At 42.0% G+C, this 11,952-nt stretch overlaps 1 protein-coding gene across 4 annotated transcripts in view; it reads right to left on the bottom strand.

Moving 5' to 3' along the window:
* rhot1a (ras homolog family member T1a) overlaps positions 1–11,952 on the bottom strand; it is an 89,495-nt gene that overhangs the window by 20,144 nt on the left and 57,399 nt on the right. For 3 of the 4 annotated variants that reach the window (XM_072242493.1, XM_072242494.1, XM_072242495.1), the window contains exons 16-18: positions 11,153–11,236; positions 5,802–5,924; positions 757–959 (exon numbers count right to left, since the gene is read on the bottom strand). In XM_072242493.1, coding sequence (XP_072098594.1) covers positions 757–959; positions 5,802–5,924; positions 11,153–11,236 — 410 coding nt within the window. Of the gene's footprint in view, positions 1–756; positions 960–4,006; positions 4,161–5,801; positions 5,925–11,152; positions 11,237–11,952 lie in introns of those variants that run through there. The other variant, XM_072242496.1, reaches the window with a different exon arrangement.

Below are 11,952 nucleotides of genomic sequence, written 5' to 3'. Positions count from 1 at the left end.
TGAACTTGACCCATCAAGTCTGCCCCACCATTCAATCACACTGGATTTATTTTCCCTTGCAAACTCACTTTCTTGCCTTCTTCCTGTAATCTTTTGACACCTTTACTAATCAAGAACCTATCAACCTTCACTTTAAATATACTGAGTGACTTTGCCTTCATAGCCATCTGTGGCAATGAATGCCACAGATTTCCCATTCTCTAGCTGAAGAAATACCTCATCTCTGCTCTAAAGGGAAGTCCATGCCCTTTGGTCCTAGACTCCCCCAGTACAGGAAATGTCCTCTCCATGTGCACTCTGTCAAAAGTCTTTCAAGATTCAAAAGGTTTCAATGATATCCCTGCACATTCTTCTAAACTCCAATGAGTACAGGCCCAGAGCCATCAAATGTTCCTCATTATGTTAACCCTTTCATTCTTGGAATCATTCTCGTGAGCCTCCTTTGGACCCTCTCATTTCTCAGCACATCATTTCCTAGATAAGGGTTATTCTAACTATTCTAAAATTTAATATTTTGAACATCTGGTTACATATTTGTGTTCACTGAACTATTACAACAAAGTGACCCAAGTGAACCATCTGAATTCATTAGTTATTTATGGTCACTATTCATCCAGTTTTGCAGAGTATTCCTGCTACTTCAGCTCAACTTTGACAATTGTGTGTTGTGTCAGTTTGTAGCTAACAGTGGGAGTTCCTGCATATCTTAATATAACACACGCAGCGCCATGGTGACGTGACTGCCATTATACTTACGGATACATAGCTATGGTAGTCACTTTGACGAAGAAGTCTTTGCTTGGTGGGCCAACAGTATTGCAGGTATAACTTTGTGGCGGTGGCATTTTGTGTTTGTTGCAGAACTCAGTGGGAGAAATGCTGTGGCCTTGTTTAGCTTCATGTAGGTCTGATTTTGCAGCTACAATAATACATGGCGTTTTGCTGTCAATGAAGTGTTGCTATTGTCATCCAAAAAAAAAACATACAATTATTAATTGCAGTTTTAGGCACAATGAGAATTATTATTAATTAACACTTGTTACTCAACAGCTTCTACCCTAAGTTTAAAAATGGCTTCCAAAATTTGGGACAGCACAGTAGTGCAGTGGTTAGCTCAGTAACTTACACTGCCAGTCATTACTGACTGCTGCCTGTAAGGAGTCTGTACCTTCTCCCTGTGACCCCGAGGGTTTCCTCTAGGTGCTCTGGCTTTCTCCCACATTCGAATAACATACGGCTTGGGTTCGTCAACTGTAGGCATGCTATGTTGGCGCTGGAAGCATGGCGAGGCAGGTACAACAGTATAACTAAGCACCTGGATAGGTACATGGACCTGTGTTGGATACGGGCTGAACGCAGGAAATTGGAATTAGCTGAGTGGGCACCGCTGTGGGCATGGACAGTTGAACCAAAGGGTGGGTATCCATGCCATACTGCTTTAGGATTCTCTATTCCACTCTTAGATACACACTGGGATGGACAAGGCTCCATTTTGTACCATGTGAAACGACTATTATCTAACAGGGAGCAAGGCTGAGTTTCAGGGTGGGCGATGACTGGATGCTTGTGATCCATCCCACTATAAGTGGAGTTCAAAACAGAAAAATCCACAATCAACACCATCTGGTACATACCCTCTTCTCATTACTGCCACCAGGAAGAGGTACAAGACCCTGAAGACACACGTCAATGTTTAGGAACAGCTTCTTCCCCTCTGCCATTGCCTTCTGTCTTGTAAAGACACTGTCCAGAAGGTGACCCCAACCATTATCAATACTCTTCAAAAATTGAAAAAGGATCTAGTGCTTTCCCGGCATATATAACGAATAAACTCTTCTCAGGCTTCCAGCCACGTACAGGTATTGATTTTAACAAACGTTTCGATGACACAATCTGTCACCTTCATCAGAGATGATATCTGGGTATGTCCAGTCCAGTGGTATTTATAACTGTCGCCTGTCCCTCCTGATTGGTTAGTCCTCCTCCAATCAGGTTTCCGCTGTCTCACCTTGTTTACAATCGAATTCCAGTTCTTACTTAGAGTGAGGCCTTCATCTTAGTTAAAATTCCTTTCCTCTAGTTGTATTTCAATGGCTTCATTCACCAGACCATCCTAAAAGCCATTGGCATGGCACGGTAATTTTGTGCTGTTGAAGTCAATCCTATGGCCATTGCGAATGCAATGTTCTGCTACCGCTGATTTCTCCAGGTAACCCAAAAGGGTACAACTCCTGTGCTCCATGATGTGGGTTTCCACTGTGCATCCTGTCTGATTGATACATGCTGCACTGCATTCACAGAGAATCCTGTAAGTGCCATCCTACCCGAGTCCCAGGCCATTTTTGACCCATACAAGCTGTGACTTAAGCTTCCTTGCGGGTTTGTGGATGCTATTAACCTGGTATTTCTTCAGGATTTTGGCGATCCATCCAGAAACCGAAGGAATATAGGGAAGACAGGTGACAACAACAGGTTCCTCCTCGAAGTATGCTTCTGCACATTCGAATAATTTGAGAAGTGATGTAATTCAATTGGGGTTATCTTTAAATAAGCAAAACCTGGAAAGAGGGCAAGTTTTGCACTCTAATTACAGGGGTCGAAGTGCAGGTAGGTGGGACTAGGTGAGAGTAAGTGTTTGGCATGGACTAGAAGGGCTGAGATAGCCTGTTTCCGTGCTGTAATTGTTATATGGTTATATGGGTATAAATACCACTGGACTGGCATCATCCCTGATGAAGATGGCAGAGTCTATCATTGAAACATCAGTAAAAATTGATACTTGTACCCAGCTGGAAGCCCGCAAAGAGTTTTTCCTTTAGAGATTGACCGCCTGGCGTCCACATAACCAGGACTTGTGATAGGCACCAAGTGCTCAGATGACTATCCACCACCTGCTCTCATTGTTTCATGTGACCCTGATCGGGTAGGCAGCGGGGGGGGGGGGGGGGGGGGAGGGGTGCTAATTAGGTGCTACACCTTGCCCAAGGCTTACGGAGGGAAGGAGTGCCTTACACCTCCTTTGGTAGAGATGTATCTCTACTCCACCACCCAGTGACTGAGGTATACAAAATAATGAGGGTATAGATAGGGTTTTCCATTGGAGCTGGGTGAGACAGGAACTAGATGTCATAGGTTAAGGGTGAAAGGTGAAATATTTAAGGGGAACCTGAGGGGGAACTTCTTCACTAAGAGAGCAGTGTGAGTGCAGAACAAGCTGCCTGCGGAAGTGGTGGATACAGGTTCGATTGCAACATTTAAGAGATGCTTGGATAAGTATATGGATGGGAGGGGTAAGAGGGCAATGGTCTGGGTGCAGGTTGATGGGATTAGGCGGAATAACAGTTCTGCATGGCCTAGATGGGTCAAAGGGCCTGTTTCTGTGCTGAAGTACTCTACGACTCTATAAGGAATAGGAATCCTGGCTGACTTTTCCGTTCCCTAATTTGTTGCACTCTGATTATTACCAGCGAACAAAATAATGGAGAGTTTAAGTTGGAACTTCACTGATCCAAAGAACTCAGTTATAACTAATAAATGAATCATAAACTTAATAGTTTTTAAAAAAAATTACACCCCTCCTTCACCCCTTTGCCACTCCCTCATCATGCACCACTTCACTGTTTCTGACCAATGGCGTGCCACTCAAGCAGGCCTACATCATCCAAGCATTATGATGTTATATTTTGTCATTGATTTTACTCATGGGGAAATTATGTAAAATTTGTGTTAGGCTTATGTCTATAATGCATTGTGTTGCTGCTGCAAAAAGCTAATTTTCATAGCACTTACACCCTGTAAGTATGTAAGTTTGAATTTGAAGCAGGATACGAGTGTGAGCAGCTGTTAGGGTCATTTTCTCCATGAGGAAGTGCAAGCCTGTATTTGTGAAGTAATTAGAATACAAAACTAATCTTCTTTCCAGGTTTTGCTTATTTATACATAACCCCATTAAATTACAACATTTCTCCTCAAATTATTCAAATGCTTAGAAGCATACTTCCCCTACCCCATTTCAGAGTTGAAAAGTTCAAAGTCACCATATGCAACCCGGAGATTAATTTCCTTGCAGGTATGGTCAATAAATCCAATAACCACAACAGAATCAATGAAAGACCGCACCGACAGAACGGACAAACAGCCAGTGTGCAGAAGACAAGAAACTGTAAATACAAGAAACAACAATAATAATAGATAAGCAATGAATATTGAGAACAAGATGAAGTGCCCCTGAGAGCAACTCCATAGGTTGTGGGAACAGTTCAGTGATGGGGCAAGTGAAAATGAGTGAAGTTATCCCCTTTGGTACAAGAGTCTGATGGTTTAGGGATAATAACTGTTCCTAAACCTGGTGGTGCGAGTCCTGAGGCTCCTGTAACCTTCTTCCTGATAGCACAGGCACAGCATTTGACTTCTTTTAAATTTAATATTACTTTGAGGTACAATATAGTAACAAGCCCTACCGGTCCAGCGAGACTGCGCCGCCCAATTACACCCATGTGACCAAGTAACCTACTAACCCGTACACGTTTGAAATGTGGTTGTGGGGTGGGGGAACTCACATGGTCACGGAAGAATATACAAACTCCTTACAGATGGCAGTGGGAATTGAACCCTGGTCACTGGTCTATAATAGTGTCACACTAACCGTTATGCTATTGTGCCTCTACCTCTAAACAGCCTCTCAGGCAGTGAGTTCCAGGGGCTGGTGCTGTAATAGCAAGACGCTAACTGTTATGCTACCATGCTGTGGCACCATGGTATTATATTGTTTTGTTGGTCAGTGGGACATTTTAAACAATACCTCCCAGTAACTGGCTCTACTAGAAAAGGCGCTACAGTCAAACTCCCCTTAGGCAGGGCAAGTGGGTGACATGATGGTGGAGAGTACTTTAGGGACACTGACTATAATTATACTAGTTCCAGTTTAGTAATGGAAAGAGTTAAAATTCTAAACTGGGGGGTGGGGAAGAGAAGGCTATCTTCAATGGCATCAGAGCAGAATTTGCAAACATGAATTGGGAGAGGCTGCTTGTAGTGGGGTTAAACGTGTAAGTGTACACACAAGAAGGACATTAGGAAGGCAAAAGAAGGCTATGGCAGATGAGATGAAGGAGAATTTTATAAAAATAACAGCTCAAGACATCGGACAGGAAACTGAGGGTAGCAGAGATAAAGCAGCAGCATTATGAAATTTGACCTCAGGATTACACAAGTGAAGGGTGACAGATGACACTATAGATTGACAGATGCTGGAAATCTTTAACAACACACACAAAACACTGGAGGAACTCAGCAAGTCAGGCAGCATCAACGGAAGGGAACGAGTTCCCTCCGTGAAGCTTTGACTCCTCTATTAGTTATTGTCTGAGCAGAAGCTAACTAGTGCAGCTGACTGACAGGACTATAAGCACATCAAATGGATGCAGGGAAATGGTGCAGGAAGGTGAGATGATAAAAGCAGATTGAATGGATAACTCCTGTCAAAGAGGTGTGACAAAAGCCCATGACATTGACCAGTTCAGCTATGGCTTTGGACTGAACTGGCGAGGTTTCAGCAGAGGGTTGGGCAGAGTAATCTATTCTACAGTTTGTACATTGTTTAGGCATAAGGGATTAGTTTAGCTAATCATTTGATTATTAATATATTTGGTTCGGCATAATGTTGTGGGCCAAAGGGCCTGTTCCTGTGTTGTACCGTTCAGTTTTATGTTTCATAGATGTGGAGGTGGCACAGAAATTACAAATACAAATGAATTTTATATTAACTTTAATACATATTTTTATATTGCAATTAGACGTACCTTAAAGACCCTTGCACAATACTCAAACGATTTGGGATTGCTGACATCGTACACAAGGCAAACAACGTCACAAGTAGTGTCAGAGGCAGAAATAAACTCTGAATCAGACAAAACCTCATGTAGCTGGAAAAGTACATACACAAACTTAGAATTAATCTTTATAATTAAAACAATGCACTAAAACAGGATACAAGATCATAAGGCATAGGAGCAGAATTAGGCCATTCAGTCCATCAAGTCTTCTCCACTATTTGATCATGGCTTGTCCATTTCCTTCTCAACCCCATTGTCCTGTCTTCTTCCCGTAACCCTTCAGCACTCTTACTAATCAAGAATCTATCAACCTCTGTCTTAAATGTACCCAGTGACCTAGCCTCCACAGCCGCCTCTGGCAACAAATTCCACAGATTCACCACCCTCTGGCTAAAGAAATTCCTCCTCATCTCTGCACTAAATGGATGTCCCTCTATTTTGAGACTGTGCCTTCTGGTCCTGGATTTCCCCAACAAAGGAAACATCCTCTTCACATCTACCCTATCAAGGCCTTTCAACATTCGATAGAGATTAGATCCACCATTATTTCAATGAGATCCATCATTATTCTTCTAACGTCCGGCCAGTACAGGCTCAAAGCCCTCTTCAATGGTTGCTCATATGATAACCTTTTCATTCCTGGAATCATTGTCTTGAACCTCCTTTGAACATTCTCCACTGTCAACACATCCATTCTTAAACAAGAAACCCAAAACTGCTCATAACACTCTAAGTGAGACATCATCAGTGCCTTTTACAGTCTCAGGATTACATCCCAAACTGGAAAACTTAACACTGACTCTCTGTAATTGGGTTCCATATGAGCCACCAAATGAAAAAATATGTTCAAGAAGGTAGAATGGCCACATGCTGTTCCCAAGTAATGGTTTATTTCATATTAGTGGTAAAAGTGTTAATTTGATATTCCTGGGAGATCTACCGAGTATACTGTTAAAATACAGAGCGTTAGGCATTCCCATTATCGGGCACCTCTACTGCTATTTATTGGCCAAACTCTAGTAGTAAAAACTTGAATAATCCAGCCTGATTGTTCAGAAATCCAGATAGTCCACTGGAAAATTTATTATACAAGTTCACAACATGTAAGCAACAGTCGCAACTGTGTTCTGTTAACATCCAATAGTCTGGAAACACGGCACGACCAAAGCCCCAATGGTGCCAGATTACTGGAGCCTTATTTCTATTTCGATACACAAAACAGATGGATTTGAACTGATGTAATACCAATTCCTAACATGAGAAGGCACCAAAACTAAATAATCCAAAAGGTGATTGGAGGGAACTCTAGAGATTAAAGTATTTGAATATTTTTAATCTAGAGATGGTAAGTAAGAAGTACCTCCATGAAAATGGAAAACAGAATATTTAAAGAGTTTCTGGAGTTTTAGCATCAAAGGACAAATTTAAATTTGTTGGGTTCAGTCGACAACAGAGGTTCATTACTACAAAGTTCAAAGTAAATTTATTATCAAAGTACGTATAAGTTACACTGAGGTTCATTTTCTTGCAGGAATCTCAAGGTAGTATATGGATATGGTGGGGTGGTGGAGTGGAGATAGGTCTCTACCAAAGGAGGTGCAAGTTGCTCATTTCCTCCACTAACCTGTAGGTCACCGTTGGGCAAGGTGTAGTACCTGCTTAGCCCCCCAATCAGAGTCATGTGAGCAGCTGGTGCATAACACAATTCCTGGTTATGTGATTACTGTCACCAGGCAGACCATCTCTGAAGAGCATTGATAATGGCCAGGGTCACCCATCTTGTAAAGACAGTGCCCAGAAGGGCAAACCAATTCTGTAGAAAAATTTGCCAAGAACAATCATGGTCAAGGCCATGATCGCCCACGTCATACATAATGAATGAATATGGATATGGGTAGTATAGGTACTTTGAACAAGGAAGAGTGTAAATGGCATGACCTTATGTGCTTCCAACGTTTAAAACTACTCGGGAGGCATGTCCATGTGTGTGTGCACATATGCAGAAGAAAGGGAACAGTACTTTTAGGCAATATTGCTTTCTGCTTTAAATACTACCCTAGACAGCACCTTCAACTTTAAAATTCTAACTATTTCCATTATATTTTAAATAGTTTCCTCTGCTGAAATGGAACTTGCATCACCATAACAAAAGGAAGCAGAACTTTGTGAGAGGTGAAGTTAGAGACATAATCAGGTGTATGAGAGCTGTGGGAGGATTTACATGCCAGTCCTTTCTAGTAGGTGAAACCTGACAGCATAAATGGCAGTGATGATTCACTTCTTGATGAGCTCTATGTCTTTTATGCACACTTTGAAAGGTAGAATAACACTACACCTTGGGAATCCCTACAGCAACTGGTAACCATGAGACAAAGGAGCAGAAGTCGGCTATTCGGCCCATTGAATCTGCTCCGCCATTTTATCATGACCTGATCCATTCTCCCATTTAGTCCCACTCCCCCGCCGATATGTAGCTGTGCACAGACACAACAAATTGGCGACGAGTATGAACTTTATCACAAACTGCACCGACGGTTATGGGACGAAACAGCAAGAGCTAAACAGCATGAGAAAGCCAAAAGACACATGAGTAATAGTGAGAAACGTACTGAAATTATTTGCAATGGCATCAGTTGGGAAAGTTGATTAATTTGATAATGCTAATGAAGGTGAATAACATGGAGTAAAAGAAAGCCCCTACATTTCTTAGCTTAATGGGCCCAAAAACATACACTCTCGTATTGCACTTAGTAACCCCTGAAAAGCCAGCAGCCAGACATTTTACAAAATCATTTGAGCCCTAAGCCATTAGCAATAGCTGAGATTTAGATTTTACAAAAGGAACCAGTCAAAAGAGGAAAGCATTTCTGAATATATTGCAGAACTATGTAAAATTTCCCAGTACTGTGACTTTGGATATGCACTTTCTGATGCATTAAGGGATAGACTTGTATGTGGCACTCAAAAGAGCGTCATGCCTAGAACTGCATAGTATAACTTTAGCAGATCACAAAGTCATCTGGATCACAATAGATGTGTCCAGTTTAAAACTGAAAATGGAGCTGGATGCAGGGTCACCTTTGTCCATAATTCCAGAGGCTGACTACAACAGACTGTTTTCTGAGATACCATTAGAGAAGAATGCAGTGATGCTAATGACTTACACAGGCAAAAAAAAAAATGCCCCCCAAAGGCAAACTGAAAGTGAAGGTGACATATGGAGGCCAAACACAACAGTTTGAACTTTATGTATTGGAAAGTGGAGGGCCAGCACTTTTTGGACGTGAATGGTTGAGAAAAATCCAACTAGACTGGCACTCAATCAAAGCTCTCTCTGTGGCATCAACAGGAAACTGCAGCCCAAATGGTAGCACTAACCCTGTGATCTCGTCTTGTAGGCTGATGTCAGAGCAGCCTTCAAGAGGGTGAACCCTTGCAAGGTGTCAGGCCCCAGTGGTGTACTTGGCAGGGCAATGAAAACCCGTGCCGACCAACTGGCTAGAGTGTTCAAGGACAGCTTCAACTTCTCACTGCTGTGCTCAGAGGTTCCTACCCAATTCAAAATGACATCAATCATACCAGTCCCTAAGAAAAGCAGGGCGAGCTACCTCAATGACTTTCACCTACATCTACTGTGATGAAGTGCTTTGAGAGGTTGGTCATGGCTAAAATCAACTTCTGCTTGAGCAAGTACCCAGACCTGCTGAATTTGCCAGCAGGTCTACAGTAGATGCAATCTCACTGGCTCTCCACACAGTTCTGGAGAACCTAGACAACAGCACCTATGTCAGAATGTTGCTTATTGATTACAGCTCAACGTTCAACACCATCATCTCCTCAGTACTAATCAACAAGCTTTAAAACCTTGGCCTTTGCACCTCCCTCTCCCTCTGGATCCTTAACTTCCTTACTGGGAGATCACAGTCAGTGTGGATCAGTACAAGACCTCCTCCTATGTTAGCCTACGGAATTGTATGCCCTACTAAAGTAGGGCTCAAAATCATAACTTTGAGGCATTGAAAATACTACCAGTTAAATAAGCAAACATGTCCAGAGGTTTGTAATTGGGGCTTCAGATTGAAATCCTTGCTGTTCAGAACAGAGGTTATAAACTATAATGGGTATCATCCCGAAGGACAAGATGTAAAACTTGATGAGATTTTCATCTGGTCATCATCATCATTACATGCATGCCATGTCATATGATGTGTGTGATCATAGTTTTCCCCCTGACCACGATTGTTTTTGGCAAATCTTTTTACAGGAGTGGTTAGCCATTGCCTTCTTCTGGGCAGTGTCTTTACAAGACAGGTGACCCCAGCCATTATCAATACTCTTCAGAGATCATCTGCCCGTCAGTGGCATAACCAGGACTTGTGATATGCACCAGCTGCACATGCAACCATTCTAAGCAGCTGCTCCCACGGCTTCACGTGACTCTGATCGGGGGCTAAGAGGTGCTACATCTTGCTGGCTAGCGAAGGGAAGGAGTGCCTTACACCTCCTTTGGTAGAGACGCATCTCCACCCTGCCATCCAGTTTCATCCGGTACAAAAGGCAAAACCTTAATGAAGCCAAGCGCTGACACTTCTACAGAAGATCACAAATATTGAGACAAAAGTCGATCAAACATAATCCCAACAATAGCAACTTCATTATAACTTTCTCTCTTTGCAATAATACTTGTTCAGGAATGTTAAGTAACCATTAGTAGTTATTTATACAGCACGAAATAAATCGAGTGGAATTACCACCAATCCAATATGAGCGTAGGATTGAGGGGAGATTTGATAGAGGTGTACAGAATTATGCGGGCTATAGATAGGGTAAATGCAAGTAGGCTTTTCCACTGAGGTTGGGTGAGATTAGAACTAGAGGTCATTGGTTAAGGATGAATGGTGAAATTCTTAGGGAACATGAAGGGGAATTTCTTCACTCAGAGTGGTGAGAGTGTGAAACAAGTTGCAATAGAAAGGCAGTTGTGGGTTTGATTTCAACATTTAAGAGAAGTTTGGATAAGTTCATGGATGGGAGGGAAATGGGTCCAGGTGCAAGTCGATGGGACTAGGCAGGATAATAATTCGGCATGGACTAGATGGGCCAAAAGGCCTGTTTCTGTGCTGTAGTGTTCTGTGAGTCTTATCTACTATAAAAAAAAGTTAAGATAACTTTTAAACTTCCTAAAAAATTCAACACATTTAACATTGTCTTAAACATTTGTTACTGAAAATTAGTGAGTCTAGGACAGCTGTGAACCACAGATGATTAAAATGTACAAAAATTCTACTCATTTCTATTATGTCCACATGACTACCTACCAGTAAATATTTTTCTTGTCCATATACATATGTTGTGTTTATGGCATAAAGTGATTTGTGTTCTTCTTTTATTTGTCTTTGTTTCTGTGATGAAAAATAAAACAGAAGTGATATTTACAGCTTCTGAACAGAACGTTACAACATCTATTACGAAACACATTGACTTAACATTGTGAATGTGAAAAATAAACTACTCAGTAAATCAAACAGAGTATGACCAGGGCAGCACAGTAGCATAATGGTTAGCACAACTGCTTTTCAGTGCCAGTAATCATGGATCAGGGTTCGATTCCTGCCACTGTACAGAGTTTGTATGTTCTTACACGCGAGTTTCCTCTGGGTGCTCCGGTTTCCTCATACAGACCAACGATGTACAGGTTAGGGTTAGTGAGTTATGGACATGCTAGGTTGGCACCGGGAACCTGGTGACACTTGTGGGCTGCCCCCAGCACATGCTTGGGCTGTGCTGGTCATTGATGCAAATGACACATTTTGCTGCATGTTTTGATAGACGTGTGACAAATGAAGCTAATTTCTAGTGCAAGATCTTAAGTACTTGCAGAATCTCTCGTGCTTATTGTAGACCATGATGAGTTTTAACTAGTGCTCCATGAAATCTAATCTCTGAGGGAGATGGAAAGACACAAAGGAACATGTGGGAAGATAAAGCATTGATAATGTTTCACTGCTGTACAACACTCTTGGGCAATTCAAGGACATTACACATTACATTCTACAGAACTGTTTAGTGGTGTCATTTCTTTGGGCCTAATCAACATGGGAATGATGTTCTAAACCCA

Source organism: Mobula birostris, chromosome 24 (assembly GCF_030028105.1).
Source record: "Mobula birostris isolate sMobBir1 chromosome 24, sMobBir1.hap1, whole genome shotgun sequence".
Taxonomy (NCBI): domain Eukaryota; kingdom Metazoa; phylum Chordata; class Chondrichthyes; order Myliobatiformes; family Myliobatidae; genus Mobula; species Mobula birostris.
Note: the sequence above shows the minus strand (reverse complement) of the source record. Positions and strands in the feature narration are given on the sequence as shown.